Below are 18490 nucleotides of genomic sequence, written 5' to 3' on the forward strand. Positions count from 1 at the left end.
TGAAGCGTGAGCTACCACCATAGTGACCAAAGGAGTAACTGAAAACTATGATGAAGCGTGAGCTTACTGAAGAAACACTGAGTTTATTCAAAAATCTGCTTATGTATACCCCATCTCTTACAATATCATCTTCACATCGTGTAAGGGCTAATCTCTTCACGTTTGGAATAATATAAAAATTATAAGCTAGAACAAACTTATTTAGACAGCCAAGATATTACTAATTCTTCCAACACTGAAGGCTTGGGCCAAAGTTATGCATCCACACCACAGTTTCACAAGACATGTGACATGTTAGATGAAAACCCATCCTGACCCGCTTAAAATGCGCCATTGCGGTGGTCCAGGCAGCCTAGTGGTTTCTGATTGAACCGAGGATACTCCTGCATTTAAAGTACAAGCGGAGTCATAAAGTGGTTATTTTACTATTACTGATTGAAGGCTCTCAGTAGAGTCTCTATGTTAATAATCATGAGATTTGCTAGAAAAAGAACTAGAACTCCAAAATTTCTAAACATCCCACCGTCAATTCGGTAGACTCTAATAAACATGAGCACTAGAAGCTTCCACTTTATAAAAAAGTGACCACATTTGCCATTATAAAAAAATAAAATATATTAGTCCCCAAAATTTGCATCAAAATTACCTAGCTACGCCACTATAAAAGATAATCCAGTGTAACATCTTAAATTTGTATCTAAATTGACTAATCACTCTGTTATTAAATATAACATATATAGTAACCCCTAAATTTGTTCTAAATTATACACCTATGTCACTATAAAAATAATCTAAAGTAACCCTTTGATTTGCATCTAAATTACTCACCTCTATCATTACACAATAGATAATCTATTCATATGTTTTCTTTGGAGATATGATGGGATACAATGGTCCCATCCCTGTTTTTTTGGATGGGATCGTCCCACTTCTGGAAATGTTTTGTTTAGCCGATAAACATCATATACATATTAAAGGTGCAAGCATAAAGCTATATTGGTTGGGAAGTTGATTCCACTTGCCTTCTGTTGACAAGTAGACCTTGGGAATTTGATCTAGCTTTCCCATTTGAAGGTTCCTCGCAAATTCAGAATGCATCCTAGTAAAGTATGCTTCTTTGATAGAATTGAGAAATTTGATACCAAGAGGGACGTCCCGTAATTTCTTGAGGCTATCAATGTGAAGATATTCAAGGCTGACCAAAGCTCCCTCATGTATGCATATTTGATTGACCTGCGGCAAATCCCACAAGACTACCTTCTTCAGCTTTTGGAACATCTTGCCATGGAAGTTTAGCTGTTGTCCAGTATATGCCCTTGTAAGACGTAGTTCAGTTAAATTTGACAATTCAGAAAGTTGTGGCACTGGACTATCTATCAACTGACACCATGCTAGCTCCATTAGCAGTAGTTGACTTCCGTGAGTAGAGAAAAAGGGAGATTCCAAAGTTCCTTCAGACAACCGCCCTACCAATTCTAGCTTTTCAAGAGGATTTTGCAATGTCAAATCCTCAAGCAGGAGGAGCTCAGCTTCATTGATGGCTCTTATATGTAATTTTGCAAGATGGTGCAACTTTGATAAAGAATTGCACAGTTGTGCACAATGGCTACTCCTCAAATAAGTAATGGTAAGAGATCTCAGCTGGGATAAATCAACTAGTTTTGCAACAAACAATTTAGTTGCTCGAACTTCGTTCAAAGATTGCAATTCCTTCAAATACCAGAAGCCATCAAATGGCTCCATAGATTCCCAATTATGGAAACTTCTATATGTTGCATCTAGCAATTTTCAAATAAGGAGGTGACGCAATTTATTCAGTTTAGAAAACCCGTGTGGAAAATTCAGTGCACGTGTGCGCTCAAGGCTCAATGTTTGTAAATTGATAGATTTAGGGAGTTCCTTCACATTTGTGTCATTTAGGCACAGATACCTAAGGTTGAATAGCTCCCCAATTGAACTAGGAATATCCTCAATAGGCAAGCCGGATAAGTCTAATACTGTAAGGTACTTAGACTCAGATGGAATAAAAGAATGCCATGAACATGATGACATGCGGGTGTCAAATGCTATAAAGGTGCGAAGCCTGGATGGATCCATGCTGGATTGAATGCCATTGTTGTGCTGGAGTACCGATACACGACGAGGATGTAATCCCACCTGAACAACCCCAATGTCATCATAAATTGCACAGAAATTTTCTTTTTTCGATTGGTAAATGGCCAGTTCACGAACAAGATCATGCATACAGATACACTGTATCCTATCAAAACTGTTCCTTGCTACAACCTGAAACATGCTTCTCTGAATGAGTTCTGTCAGATATACTTCTCCAACATCCTCTAAGCTGCATCCTCCTTTGTGTTCAATAAACCCTTCACTGATCCACAATCTAATCAACATTTTTCTGTGGATCAGATAGTCTTCTGGGAAAATAGCACAATATAAGAAACAATTCTTCAAATTGTCTGGCAGGTACTTGTAGCTTAGATTTAGAATTTTTTCCACATGGTTTAAGTTCTCATTGTTGTGTAGCTCTGAAATGAGTTGATTGTAAAAAAACCTCCATTCTTTATGATTCCTTATTTTGAGGGACAATAAACTCCCAATTGCTACAAGAGCTAATGGTAAACCATCACATTTCTCCACTATGTCTTTACCACATTGATGTAGTTCCGGGGGACAAATGTAATTTTTATTTTTCGGAAATGCCTTCTTACAAAATAGAAGCCATGAATCATGGTCATTTAAAGGCTCAACCTTGATTTTACAGCCAGCCTCAGCTATTGAAGCTACTTCCTCAATTCTTGTCGTGATTATCACTCTACTTCCTAGGCCATTATCAACAAGAATCTCTCTAATTTTAAAAAGAACTTCAGCAGTCCAGACATCATCCAATATAATCAAGTACCTCTTTTTCTCCAGAATTTTTGTCAGCCTCACTCTTAGTTGTGCACTATCTATACTTCCAGCATCAAATGCTCTATTGTCATTTCCATGAATTTCTTTCAGCATGTTTCTCCAAATATCATTTATCTTATATGATTGGGAGATAGAAACCCATGCATGGCAATTAAACTTGGATATTACCGCTTCATTTTTGTAGACATTATTGACAAGGGTGCTTTTCCCAAGGCCACCCATACCCCAAACAGCAATGATCCGAAGAGGGGGATCTTCCAGATGCAGTGAATTGATCAAGATTTCTCTATTTTTATCAATTCCTACAAGTTCATTGTCATTGATTGAATGATCATGTCCAGGATGATATAGTTGCTGCTCGCTGTCACAGTTTACAGCTGGAATAAAATTCATACCAGTTATTGGTTGGGCCCAACGACTTATTCTTTTTGAAAGTTCCACAACTTCTTTGTTTATTATATCTGCTCTTATGGCAATTTCATTAAGTGAAAATAAAGATGGATGTCTCTTGAAAAGTTTCTTCACACAATTCCATGTGTCTCTCTGTTGGTACTCACTGATACGATACATAAACTGATCCACAATGTCTTCCATATCATAAGCCAACCGTCGGACTTGCCTTATCCAAGTTTGTATGACTTCACTGTTGTAATCTTTCATACCAACTTCTTTAAGAAATGCACTGATAATCTCAAGTTCATCTTTTATCAGTTTCATGTTATCTGGAAGTGCCATTTGCAACTCAGAATTCTTTCCAAGCAAGGGTTTGGCTAACTTAAGTGTTTCACATGCCGCAGCTATTCCTATCTTTTTTATGACCAAAAGAACAACAACATCTACCATTTCTCTCTGTGCAGTTTGACTTCAGTATGCCAGCACAATATAATTGCAAAAACTAAGATGAAATCTTATGCACAGATTCCATCTTTTTACATCATATCTACAAAAGTAATACAACTTCTTATCAAATAGGAAATACTAACTATTAAGCTAAACATAGTTATTAAATAAGACTTGATTTTATTGAAATTTGGTATGCTAAACCATTTGAAATACCTTCAGGCTTGCAGAAAATTGATGAAATAGATGAACTATCCTGGGAGTACATGTACTTGCGGAGAAAAGATGTATGAACAGTAGATAGCCCTGATGCTACTATTACTTTCGTAATGTTTTCACCTGGGGAATGGAGGAAAAGGTGTAAGTTAAGGATAAAAGGACATGGAAACATTTAACTTCCTCTCAATTGTGCAAACATTATAAGCAACAAAAAGGACATTAATTTATTTCATTGGAGTAGAGCAACAAGTTCAGTTCCCAAGTTCTTTATGTCGCACTACAAATGAACCAATTTAAATGTATCATACATAGCTTTATTGTGATTGTTGTATAAACTGGCAACAATAGTTTTCTGAAACTTAGAGACAAATGGCCTTTCCACTGCTACAGATATACCAAACATTATAAGCAACAAAAAGGACATTAATTTATTTCATTAGAGTAGAGCAACAAGTTCAGTTCCCAAGTTCTTTATGCCGCACTACAAATGAACCAATTTAAATGTATCATACATAGCTTTATTGCGATTGTTGTATAAACTGGCAACAATAGTTTTCTGAAACTTAGAGACAAATGGCCTTTCCACTGCTACAGATATACCATCATCTAAAAGAACTTAGACCTTTTGAATGAGGGGCTAATCCTAGAATTGTACAGTGCAAAAGAGGAATTTAGATCTTTAATGTTCTCATGGCTGGACCTTGAGACGTAAACGTCATGAAAACTCCTTTCAGGTCCCCCATAGTTTCCCCACGGAAGGGGGGAAAGACCAAACTCCAGTAGACTTGACTAGCTGACTCCTAGACTATGGGCTGATAGCCACATCAGTGCCTTGCTTTACTTAAGGTCAGAGATAAATAATCACTCCATTACTCTGTTGTGATCCCAATTGCTCAGCTTTTAGTCTAATTAATCATATGCGTGTGAGGAAAACGTTTAGGTGTCCACCAAAATAGACTAAATTTGATCAATGAGAACTTTCTTAACAGATTCTTCATGGAATACTTAATGCAGATTGCAGAAAAAGAAAAGGCCCAAAGAAAACCTATGTCATTAATCCTATCACTTTCAAAGTCCATACACATTTGGCTCAGAAACATCAGAGCTGTCCACTATTGGGATGGCTCCATGATTGTGTAAACCGGAAGGCCTTTTCCCCAGACTGGTTTTAGAAAATTTCTGTGGAATAACATTGCTTGAAAAGGAAAGGAGAAATATCTGGGAGAATTAATTTGAAACTCTTGTAAATTCTTGTAAATTCGAAACCTCTATCTACTTAATACAATGATACGCATACTCATACGTATTCGAGAAAAAAAAGAATTAATGGCTATCAAAAAAATCTTGGTGGAGGCGTGAAGCCTCTACCCTCAACTCAGATTGGGGAACCAATGAGTAGCGTATGCGGCAGCATTGCTACGAAATTAGTGTTTGACAGATGAAAGGTGCGTGCATGACTAAGGCTCGGAGGAATCGAAAGCCGAAAGGTACCGCTTTGTTTGCTGCAAGCCGCAACCAATCTTTGTTCCTCTTCTTCGCAATTCGCAAGCCTGCCAACTGCCAAGCCACTAAAAGCTTGGAGCTCTGAGCTCGCCTAAAAGCCGTAGCAACAAGGCGCCACCGCAGTTGCGTGCGGATGGCATAGGCTCCGACCTTCGCAGTCCGTGAGAGACTCAGGCGCGCCCGCTACGGACCAAGCTGCCATGCCCGGCCGAGGCGCCCGGCGCTACGAGCTCAACCGTTGTGGATGCTTCATAGCAGCAGGAGCAGAGGAGTAGGGCTGGGATGTTAGAGGTTGAGAGGGACATCGGCGGCGAGCGGCTATCCGATCCTCACCGGGGTTTAAGGACGGACGGACGGGAGGCGGCGGCATCTTGCTGCCCGGCGGTAGCCGGGACCCGGGAGGCGAAGCCGCCGGGACTCGGGGAGGCATTCTGCATAGTGTGAATTTTTTTAGTATTTTTCAATATGCAAACATTTGGGATCCCGATTGATTATTAGTCGTAAATATTTGAGTATTTTTCAATATGCAAACACCAGCCTCAAAACTATATAGTGTATTTTTCAAATATTTGGGTAGCAACTGTAAATTTTTTCTTATAGTATTATGCTACTATAGTTTTTCAATAAAACAACAAAAAGTTTTAGCATACAGGATCACCTATTGCTTCTCCTCCACCTCACAAATTTAGGCCTTGTTTAGTTCACCCCAAAAACCAAAAAGTTTTGAAGATTTCCATCACATCGAATCTTGTGGCACATGAATAAAGCATTAAATATAAACGAAAATAAAAATTAATTGCACAATTTAGCTGTAAATTGCGAGACAAATCTTTTGATCTTAGTTAATCCATGATTAGATAATATTTGTCATAAACAAAGAAAAATATTATAGTAGCGAAATCAAAAAAAATTGTATCTAAACAAGGCCTTAGCATAAATTATAACAAAATTACCATTAGAGAGTTTTTGTCAAGCATTTTTTTTAAAACAACCTCAGTTTCACCGGAGAAACTACCGAACGAGAGGAGACAGAGCTAGAGCCCTGCCAAACTAGTCCAATTGTCCTTTCTAAAGATTTTCTAGAAAACTTAGTCGATCAAGTCGTCATGAATTTTTTTTTAAAAAAAACATGGTTGATCCATGTCTCTCTATTGGTATTCACTAATAAGATACATACATTGATCCACAATGTTTATTCGGACTTTTGTCTTATGAGTCAAAGTTTATGTGGCTTCATTATTGTAACATTTCACATAAATTTCCTTATATAAAGAACTAAAAGTGTTAGTCATTCGAGTCCATCTCTTATTAGTTCCATATTAACATGGGCCATTTGCAACTCAAAAATCTTTCTAGTTAAGGGTTTAGCTAACTTTAGTGTTCCACATGCCACACAGCTATTTCTATCGTTTTTGAACAAAATAACGAAAATTTATTACGTTTTCTCTGTGCAGTTCTACTTCAATACGCCATCGTAATATGTTTGCTATAATTGATATCTAATCTTGTGCACAACGTCCATATGCTAGCTAATAAGTGAATGTAATTGTTGAAGGGATATCATTTTCTTGAAACCTAGTCTGCTACATTTGGAATATCATCATACTTGCTGAAAGTAGTTGAAATACACCCTTTATTCTTGGAGTATATGTAGCTTCTAGAGAGAAAAAAAAAAGGCAAACAATAAGAAAAGAAGGATATGTCTTTGTTCAGTTTGTGGCGATTGAAGAAGATTGAAGGGGTTGAAAGGAATTAAATCCTCTACAAGTCAAAATCCTCCACAATCTCCTTAGATTATCTTCAAATCCCTTTATAAAGGATTGCTCAAACAAGGTTTAAATGTATGGATATCAAGATATTTGGGTTGTTTACTGTTTTTCTAAGGTCTTGTTTGGATGTAGTCGGATTCACATCAATCCATATGTGTTGAGGTGGATTGGAGTGGAATTTGAACTAAATTCCACCCCTATCCACACCAACACACATGAATTGAAGTGAATTCAACAACATCCAAACAAGGTCTAATTGTGAAAACAATACATGCAAGAAAGAGACGTGATTTCTTCCTTTAGCAACAACTCAAGCTGCCAAGTTATTTCTGTCTTAACTCTTAACTTACTGGTCAAACCAATTTTTCACAATGCGGGTCTCTTATGCATATTGTATATATTGGCTACGATGTTACTCTGAGACAGAAACAAGAAAATAAATGAAACGAGGGTAAAGAGTGTTGGACCTTTACACGTTTGATCAATTTGCCTTTGTCCTCCTCAAGTCGATTTGGAAAATGTACCCTAAGCAGAGGGCAAAGTTGAAGGCAAAAGTAAAGCAGCATCAATTTGTCGAGGTACTCAACCTAGGAGTATAGAGTTGAGGAGCAATGTGGCACTCCCGTGGTGCCTCATATATACTGATGGACTCCGTCACTGTGTATGCTATTGGGTTCAGAAATTGCAGTGGTCACTAATCTATCTGCAACCTAAACTGTGAAACAAGTACTCCGACACAGTTGACCTTTTCTTCATAAGCTCAAAGGCTAAAGACCAATTCATCCCTATTGAGATGCATCTTGTCTTGAAACATGTGGGGTCAGTTGACTTGACTAGCTGACTCGTAGAAATTAAGTGAGTCAGTGTATATGTCCATACCTTGTCTACTTAAGAATAGATCTATAAGCATTAATCATAGATGACTCTAATTAAGTGAGTCAATGGAGTACATAAGCATTAATCATAGATGACTCTAAGAGTAAGTATTATAATAGATCGTAAGCCGGCTAAATGCTGAGGTGGAGGAGAGAATGGAAGAGAGAGAGGAGAAGTGGGGTATAAGCTTACAGCCAGCTTAGACACAGGAATCAAGAAACTTTGTGAAAGAGATAAGTGGGTCATATATTAATAGTGAATAACTAACTATTGTATGAGTAAGCTAAAAGAAAGCTGCAAAGAACCTTACAGCCAGCAAAGTAGACTGTATTATTAAACTTGCTCTAAGTTAATGTCATATTAATTCACTTTCACTCAATCTCTAAGCTAAGTAACTGCAAGCGCAATGTGGAGAACATCTGTAGGCGGTCTCTCTATTCAAACAGGACCAAGGAAAACTTTTTTAGACCAGATACACGACCTGGACCAAGAGCCCTTTGGCTTATGTCATACACCACAACTTGATCTCATGCTCCCTAAACCAAGGAGTTGTAGCCCTTGCAAAATGATTGGGAATCCATTGTAAAGCTTTGGTGCCACCGATCTATAAAAAATGCAGCCATCCAAATCCAGAGGTACATGCTACAGCCCAATTTGGGAACACTGATGAAAACCACACGCTCCTCGCAATGCCTTGTTTAGTTTTGAAAATTTTTTGGAGCACTTTCGTTTTTATTTGATAAATATTGTCTAATCATGAAGTAACTAGGCTTAAAAGATCCATCTCGTGATTTACAGGTAAACTATACAATTAGTTTTTATTTTTGTCTATATTTAGTTCTTCATGTATGTACCGCAAGATTCGATGTGACGAAGAATCTTGAAAAGTTTTTGTTTTTTAGGTGAACTAAAGAAGGCCTCAGTTGTTGGTCACACATAGGACAGAAAGATATACAAGGAAGACTTCACCAATAATCCAGGACAACTCCTAAGTCATGAAATACCATCACTTTCAAAGGTTACTTACTTCGGATTGAAAACCCCACAGGGCAAACTGCAAGACCCTTTCCGTGTGAACTAGTTTTGAGACTTCAGTTTTATATGTGGAGTCTTGGATCGCAATACTTTATAGGAGTATAAACTATATGGTTGAGTTCAAATTTAATTGTGGGGCATCTAACACATTGACAAATAGTAGCATCAGTAATGAAACTAGACGCTTCTCATCTAGGCGTTGTTTGAGAGAGAAAAAAAGTTTAGCATGACTGAAAAGTCATGGCAGAAAAAACTATTCATTAATTTGTTACGAGAGAAAAAATATTACAAAATGGCTACCAAATGTGGCTGATAAACTCAAGCATACTCGCATATAGTTTGGCGTACGTAGGTAGTGTCCTTCACTTCTTCCTGATAAAAAAAGTAATGTTTCTTTTTCTCCCAGAAGGTAATTGCATAACAGCACATAGCTTTTGCTTCATTTTATTAACCACACCTCACTCTTAAAAACCGGTCATTAATTAATTAGAGTGTCTACTAAATAAACTGTATTATAGTATTTAAATTAAGAAAAAGAAAGAGGGGAAAATGATTTCTGTACAATAAATCACGAATATTAAATAGCATATATATGGCCTTTCCTTATTTCAGATAAAATGGGTAAATCGGTGCTGGGCTGTGTGTGTATATGTGTAGTAGTATGGCCCAATGGGCCATGAACTATGTAAACCTTGCAAAGAAACATGGTGTTCAATCGGCAGCATCCCAAGCTCCCAAACGCGTGTGCCTTCTCGAGGGTTCCCTGTGAACAGTAGAGAGATGCTGCTTTTCTCCTTCTGAGCTATTACTTTCGAGCTGATAAAGCATCGAATCTTTCGATCTTCTCCAATCCCAAGCTCGGCTTTCACATTCCCTGTGGCGGATCCTGGGATTCGGGAGCTTCCGGCTGCTTTTGGGATCGTCTCAAGAAGCAACAGGTGACACAGTTTGCTAGTTCTTTGTTCGTCAGCTGCCTATCTTTGCTGCTCTCTCTTCTCTGCAACTCGGGACGACTAAGGGGCGAACCTGGCTTCGCTGCCCGCCCTTGGTCTGCGATTGGAGGAGCAGACAGATTTATTAGCTTGATCTATTGAAGTGGCAATAAGTTGGGGATTTTTTGTGTCCTGTGTCCAACTGAGCTTTATAATGGAGGCTGAGAAGCAAATTTCTTCGAAAAATTTGAATCAGGATAGGGGCAAAGAAATTGGGGATAATGAAATCCTTGGGGATGGAGTGATTGATCGATTCAGCCGATTGAAACTTACTTCTGAAGAAAGGAAAGTGTTGACAGTAAATGATGATATGGAGGATACTTTAGCTTTTTCTGACCGTGCTATTGTTGGTAAGATCTTATCGTCTAGTGTGCTACACATACAAACAATCATGAGTGCACTTCGGCCTGCTTGGGGAAATCCAAAAGACCTAGTTGCCAGATCAGTGGGGAAGAACTTATTCATTGCAGAATTTGGATCCAAACAAGATATGGAACGTGTACTAAATGGTTCACCATGGAATGTAAATAAACGAGCTGTACTTATTAAAAGATTTGATCCAAATCTGAGGCCTGCTGATATTAGGTTCAATCAATTACCAATTTGGGTAAGAATCATGAACTTACCCTTAGGCCTTATGAATAATAAATGGGGATCTCAACTTGCAGGTATGGTTGGTGAGGTTGAAAAATTAGAAACTGATGAACAAGGAAGGGCATGGGGCCCATACCTGCGTGCAAAAGTTGTGATTGAGTTTCAAAACCCATCCGTCGTTGTGTGGGCATTTTTTCAGCAAGACGACAAGCTCATGAATGGTATGATGTGCAGTATGAAAACTTGCCCTTTTTTTGCTTTTCTTGTGGAATTATAGGGCATTCATCAACTGAATGTCCTAACCCAGCTGAGCGTGATGATGGAGGTTTATTGCCATATAGTGAGAAACTCCGTGCCTCTGATGACAAGAAGAAAATTTTAGTACATGAGAAACATCGTAATTTTTTGTCATTGAATGATCATGTTCGCAACATCAATAGGAGCAGTCGACTTGATGTTACTGATATACAAAATACTGAGAATACTGAGAATGACACCAATGTAAGGAATAAGGCATTGACTGAACCAAAGGTGGGGATGATAAAACAAGCAACATCTCCAATGAATGCTTTGATCCCTCATCTATGTGATACTATCAGGTTGGAGGTTTTGCCTTCTGAGAATGACAAGATGGATTTACAGAGCAAGAAACGCAAGCAGCCATGTAACAACACGGGGTCAGATACTGATTCGCGTCAACTTGTACATCAAGATTTTGAGAATGAGTTGGCAATGGTACCACAAGCCAAGGGAACCATCTTTGGAGCAGTTTCTACAAAGGAGGGTTTTGTAATACCAGCTGATGATCTAGATCAAAAGAAGAAGTTGAAACCAGAAGAATATATTTCCATGGATATTATAGATGAGGAACTAAAAGAAGGAAATAAAATGGGTCTAGAAATTGAACAGGCGGGATTGCTTGGACAATCCCGCCCGCAAAAATGAGGATCATCACCTGGAATTGCCGGGGATTGGGGAATAGCCCGGCAATTCGTGGTCTTCTGGATGTCCAGAAGAGGGAGGCCCCTGATATCCTTTTCCTGTCTGAAACCAAACATGATAGGAAATGGATGGATTGGTTGAGGTGGAAAATAGAAATGCCAAATATGATAACGGTGGATAGTGTGAGAATGGCTGGTGGTTTGGCGCTCTTTTGGAAGAGGGAGATTGATGTTACTATACAAAGCTTATCCAAATATCACATTGACAGTATTATTAAAGAGAAGAATGGGCTGCAATGGAGATTTACAGGGATCTATGGGGAACCAAACAATGAGTCAAAAGATAATACATGGGAAGAGTTACGTAATCTGAAAAATAAATATGATTTGGCATGGCTATGCAGTGGGGATTTTAATGAGATTTTATTTGGATGTGAAAAGGAGGGTGGACACCCTAGACAGGAGTTGAGTATGCAGAAGTTCTGCTCGGCCCTAGAAGATTGCGATCTCCATGATTTGGGGTTTATTGGGGACCCATATACATGGCGTAACAACCACCATATTGCTGCCCGGTACATAAGGGAAAGATTAGATAGGGCAGTGGCAAATAGTGCTTGGAGACTTATTTTTCCTATAGTAAAAGTGATAAATGGTGATCCGAGACACTCAGATCATAGACCAATAATTATTGATGTTGGTACTAGAGAAAGAAGAGAGTGGGTTCAACAGATGGAAAGCCTACCAAAATTTGAAGCAAGGTGGTTGGAAGAAGATGACTACATGGCACGGGTGGAGGAAGCATGGAAGATGGCCTTGGCAGAAAGTGATACAACCTTGATGGAGGTACAAATGAGAATGTTGGGGGAGTTATGGGAGTGGGATAGAAATGTCCTTGGTGAGTTAGATAGGAGGATCAACAATATAAAGAAGGAATTAGAAAAATGTCGAAGACAAAATATATCAGAATATAATGTTAACCGGGAACATCTATTGTGTTATAAGCTTCAACGCTTGCAAGATCAACAAAATGTGTATTGGAAGCAGCGAGCTCATAACACCTGGTTGACTAAAGGAGACCGGAATACCAGCTTCTTTCATGCTTTTGCCTCGAAAAGAAAAAGGAAAAATTTTGTGAGGCAACTGAAGGATGAAAATGGAAATGTGGTAGTAGGAGAACAGCTAAAGAATTTTATTGCTAACCATTACCAACAATTATTCATGTCATATGCAGGAAATGATTTCGAAGAGGTCATGAATTGTGTGCAACCTAGAGTCACACAAGAAATGAATGATTCCCTGCTTATGCCTTTCCCTGGTGATGAAATCTGGTGCGCATTGGAAAGTATAGGGGATTTAAAGGCGCCTGGTGCTGATGGTATGCCTTCTATTTTCTATAAAACTTTTTGGTCTCTAATTGGTGATAGGGTCAAAGAAGAGGTCCTAGGGGTGCTGAATGGTGGCCCAATGCCGGAAGGATGGAATCATACAATTATTGTGTTAATACCTAAAATTGCAGCCCCTCAAAGTATTAAAGATTTTAGGCCAATCAGCCTATGCAATGTGCTGTATAAACTAATTTCTAAGGTCCTAGCCAATAGATTGAAAAAGATCCTTCCCAACATCATTTCTTCAACTCAAAGTGCCTTTGTTCCAGGAAGGTTAATTACTGATAATGTCCTACTGGCATATGAGTTGACACATCATCTAAGATCTAAAACAAAAGGGGCAGGTGGGCTAACAGCAATCAAACTTGATATGAGCAAGGCCTATGATAGAGTAGAATGGAATTTTCTGGTGAAAATGATGCGCAAAATGGGGTTTAATGAGCAATGGGTGCAGCTTATTTTCAAGTGTGTGTCCACGGTGTCTTATAGCATTAAAATTAATGGATCATACACTCATCGTCTTATTCCTCAAAGGGGCCTTAGGCAAGGTGACCCACTTTCACCTTACTTATTTATCTTATGTGCAGAAGGTCTGTCAGCACTATTACAAAGATCAGAAGACACAAGGAAAATTGAGGGTGTTAAAATCTGTCGAGATGCACCGAATGTGAATCATCTATTTTTTGATGATGACTCTCTAATTCTAATGAAAGCAAGAACAAGTGATGCACAACATTTGGCACATATCCTACAAATTTATGAAAGGGCCTCTGGACAGATGATCAACAAGGACAAATCATATATCATGTTCAGTCCAAATACAAATCAATATGTGAGAACTGAAATAAAGGCGTGTTTATCAATTGATTATGAAACTAAAGGAGAAAATTACTTGGGTTTGCCTGTGTCTGTAGGGAAATCAAGAAAAAGGACCTTTGAGTATATTAAGAAGAAAATATGGGGAAGAATACAGGGCTGGCAGGAAAAACTCCTCTCCAAGGCTGGTAAGGAAATCTTGATCAAGGCTGTTGCTCAATCCATTCCAACATATGCTATGTCGTGTTTTGATCTCACAAAGAGCCTGTGCGATGAGTTGAGCATGATGATTGCTAAGTACTGGTGGAGTCAGCAAGACAAAGATAATAAAATTCATTGGCTGAGTTGGGATAAGCTGACCAGACCAAAGAAAAAGGGTGGTCTAGGATTTAGGGATTTGCATCTTTTCAATATGGCCATGTTATGCAGACAAGCATGGCGATTACTCACAAATCCTGAAACATTATGTGGTCAAGTTTTAAAAGCCAAATACTTTCCACGGTCAGATATTTTTAGTTGTCGCCCGCATGCAGGGATTTCATATACTTGGAGAAGTATATTAAAAGGGGTAGAACTACTAAAGGAAGGCTTGATTTGGAGGATCGGTAATGGAGAAAAAGTAAAAATCTGGGATGACCCATGGCTACCTAGAGGCACTACCAGAAGGCCAATTACACCAAGGCGTGCTTCTTTATTGAGAAGAGTAGATGAGCTAATTGATCCAATAACAGGACAATGGGATGTGCAACTAGTACAGGATAGCTTTTGGCCAGAAGATGCAAATGAGATTCTCAGGATTCCTGTTGATGTCCGAATGGAAGATTGGCCTGCTTGGCATTTTGATTCAAAGGGACATTTCTCGGTTAAATCGGGTTACAAGTTAGCTGTGGCCAAGAGAGATGCACTTAGCCACACATGGATGCTTCTACATCTACGAGTGCAAGTAACAGGGAAGACGAATTCCATTGGCATAAGATTTGGCAACTGAAAGTCCCCAACAAAGTCCAGATGTTTATTTGGCGTTTAGCCCACAATAGTCTACCTGTTAAAAGAAATTTGGCACGTCGAGGAATCAAAATAGACACCCTGTGTCCGGTTTGCAATAGACTGGATGAGGACTGCAACCATATTTTTTTCAAATGTAAATATGTGAAACAATGTTGGCGGCTAATGGACATGGAGGAACACAGAGTGATGTTGCAAACGTGTCAATCAGGAAAGAAAACTGTCAACATGATCTTGTCTCTGGATAAATCTATACAAATAAAGGTGATAGTGTTGCTGTGGAGATGGTGGTCGGCAAGGAATAAAGCAAATGAAGGACACAGGCTCATGAATGCATAAGAAATTTAGAATTATGTTTTATACCATCTATTTGAATTTGAGAGATTGAACAATACAGGCCAGTCAAATAAAAAAAGCTATACCATGCTCATGGAAGCCACCACCTATTGACATTTACAAGATCAATATTGATGGTGCCTTTTATCAAGAAACAAGAACAGGGGGCTGGGGCTTTGTGATTAGGGACACATGTGGGGATGTGCTTGTAGCTGGTGCTGGTAATATTAGATATGCGGCTTCTGTTTTGCAAACTGAAGCAATGGCTGCCCTCCAAGGAATACAGCATGCAGCAAATTTTGGCATGACGCATATCATTCTCGAAACGGATACTACAACCTTAGCATTGGCTCTATCTTCAATGGAGAGGGACAGAAGTACAATAGGTTCATTAATCCATCAGATTAGAGACCACATGTTGTATGACTTCAATTCTTGTAAAGTCTCTGTCTGTGATAGAACATGTAATAGGATTGCTGATGCTTTAGCCTCTCATGGAGCTTGTTTTTTGTCCCCTGAATGCTCTATATTTTTCAATCAAGCTCCTGAATTTGTAATTGACCTTGTATCTGGCGATTTGCCTCGACATGTTTGTTAAGGGAACCGTGGATTCCGTTTAAAAAAAAAAACTCTATTCAATCGGGTACGAGTTACTTGAACTGAAATTGGGTTTCTAAATTTATTATTCAAAATAGTGATCAAGAGATTCCGGATTAAATTTCAGTTATCGAGTTTTAAGTCCAGCACTAGCTGTGTGATCAGTAGAAGAGAGTAGTAACGTGATTAGAGAAAAAAAATATTTTTTTAAAAAAAAACATACATTAGAATATGTTTTCTGTGTACCACCTCCATTCCCTTTTATAAGTTGAACACTTATGTCAAGATTTAAACCTTAAAATCTTTGACCAATAATTTAGTTATCTTTAATTATTTTAATAGAAACATGATATAATTGGATTTGTAAGTAATTATACTATCAAATGACCTAAGTTTGTAGTTATAACAATATAATATAAATTAAATGAATCATCAATGGCCAAAGTATACTTTAGTAGACCTTGTTATTCCAAACGTGCCTTTAGAAAATGGAACGGAAGGTGTTTGGGACTGCTCTGCTCCATGTTTTTCAGCTCCGCTCTATGTTTTTTAGCCAAACGGTTTCAGCTCCACGCACTCAGTTCGAGAAAAAAGGGTGGAGTTGTGAGAGCACCTAAAGAGTTACTCCACAAACTCCAGTTTTTTTTAGAGCTGCTCCACGGCGGAGTTTATGGAGCAGAATTCGTGGAGCAGTCTCAAACACCCCCGTACCCCCGTAGTATCTAAACTAATCTAAACTAAAGTAGTAATTACGCATATCGAAAAAAAAAATTACGCATCATGTTCAGTTCAGCCCAAAACCTGCTGATATTTGATGGTGCGGCACCCGGCCTAAGTTAACGGAGAAGCTCAAGCCAGCACGCATACGCAGTAGTGAACGGCTGAGCGGTGGACGGAGCCAGCTCTGCCTCTGGTGATCATCCCCACAGCGTGGCGCCATGCACTCTTCTGCCCTGCCACGTTCCACTCTTCTCCTACCACCCGGCACCTTAACAACACGAGCACCGGAGCACGGCACCGCGCTCACCCCGACTGAACTGACACCAGCACAGCTGCACAGAGTACACACACGACGACTATGGGCAATGGCGGAGATGCGCCTGCCGTCGTTCAAGCTCCACGGGCTCCGCCACCCTCGCGAGTCGCGAATCACCTGGGCGGTGACCACACGCGGCGAACATCCCCAACACCATCACGCACCACCCGCTGTACCACCCTTCCCCGGCCTTCTTCATCTCCGGCCGCCACCGACGTCGTCCTCCGCGACATCCTCTTCGACGCCTCCCTCCCCCGCTTCCGGCGGCGGCAGCAGCGGTGGCCTCGTGGCTTACCACCGCGCGGGGCCACGCCGCGAGGTCACGTACTCACGTCCGACCCGGCGCGCGTGCGCACGGCAATATAGTCAACTCCGGCGGGCTCTGCCCCGGCACGAACACCGTCGTCCGGGAGCTCGTCGTCGTGCTCTGGGAGCTCTGCGGCGTGCGCACCGTCTTCGGCTTCCGGAACGGATACCGCGGGTTCTACTCCGATCGAGGAGGAGGACGAGCCCCTGGCGCTGTATCCCGCGACGGTGCACCACTGGCACAAGGTCGGGGGCACCGTGCTGGGCACGTCGCGCGGCGCGTTCGACCTCGCTAGGATCGTGGACGCCATCGACCGCCGCGGGTTCAACCAGGTGTACGCGCGCCATCGGCGGCGATGGCACGATGCGCGGGCTGGTGAAGATCTACCAGGAGGTCCGGCGGTGCGACCTCCCCGTGGCCGTCGCGGGCGTGCCGAAGACGGTGGACAAGGACAACGACGTGGGCATCATGCGCGGGCAGTTCGAGTTCCTGTACCGCCGCCTCAGGCAGAAAGGCCATGGCCGGGTACACGGGGTTCGTGCCGGCGGGGCCGATCAACGGCAACTACGGCTACGTCCCCGTGGCGGAGGTCGCCAAGGCGCGCAATTAACCCCGTCGACACCAAGGACCGCAAGTGGGCTTGGGTCAGGTCCGTCACCAACCAGCCCGAATTCGTCCAGAGCACCGAGCACGGAGGTGCAGGCCCTTACAAGGCTAATGTGATTTCCAGTCAAGTTGAGCGCGACGCCATTGATTTTTCCAAGTGCTGCTTCGATGTTCCCGCACTAGTAATCCTCCTCCTTCCTTTATATTTATATAAAGGTGTCAAATGTTTAGTGGTTTACATACGTGACCAAAAATATTCAGAATTTTATATAACATAATAAAAGAAATCAAGTTGCTATCATCAGCCTGTGACGCTGGCGACTTCCGTTGACGAGACCAGGCAAAGGTTTGGGCCCCCACAGGCCACGCGAGCCGGCCGGCCCAGTCCAGCAGCTCTGCCCTCTGCTTCTGCTCTTTGCAGTCATGACTCGTGAGTACCCAAAACGCCCTTGCCTCTCCCGCAACACACGCAGTTTCTCTTCACATGTTTCATTTCATCACCTGATAATGCGCAGTCATCATTGGAGATTGGAACAAACCTACCATCAATTCTCAAAAAAGCCAGTGGCCCTAGCGTTTTGCACGAGTTCGACGACACCATCACCACCTCTCCAGCTGAAGATCTCCACAAAAATTTCCTTTTTAATCAGCGTAATCTCAGCAGCCCAGGGGGTGGGGGGATAACTGAAAGGCACGCCGCGTACCCGCTTTGCT

The 18490-nt window shown here is 40.8% G+C and overlaps 1 protein-coding gene and 1 pseudogene across 2 annotated transcripts; one reads left to right on the forward strand and one right to left on the reverse strand.

The window, feature by feature from the left end:
• On the reverse strand, positions 64-5968 carry LOC8055838 (disease resistance protein RPM1). 2 transcript variants are annotated; one of them, XM_021452830.1, is made up of 3 exons: positions 5815-5968; positions 3976-4098; positions 64-383 (listed from the first exon to the last, which is right to left on the reverse strand). In XM_021452830.1, exons 1-3 carry the CDS (start codon positions 5909-5911, stop codon positions 295-297), a joined length of 309 nt encoding a protein of 102 aa, XP_021308505.1. In that variant the 5' UTR covers positions 5912-5968; the 3' UTR covers positions 64-294. The 2 variants fall into 2 exon arrangements, with proteins under 2 accessions (XP_021308505.1, XP_021308504.1); XM_021452829.1 differs by lacking the exon at positions 64-383 and adding an exon at positions 1786-3859 and having other exon boundaries at positions 5470-5968.
• LOC110432753 lies at positions 16995-18350 on the forward strand (annotated as a pseudogene).

This window comes from Sorghum bicolor, chromosome 2 (assembly GCF_000003195.3).
Source record: "Sorghum bicolor cultivar BTx623 chromosome 2, Sorghum_bicolor_NCBIv3, whole genome shotgun sequence".
NCBI lineage: Eukaryota > Viridiplantae > Streptophyta > Magnoliopsida > Poales > Poaceae > Sorghum > Sorghum bicolor.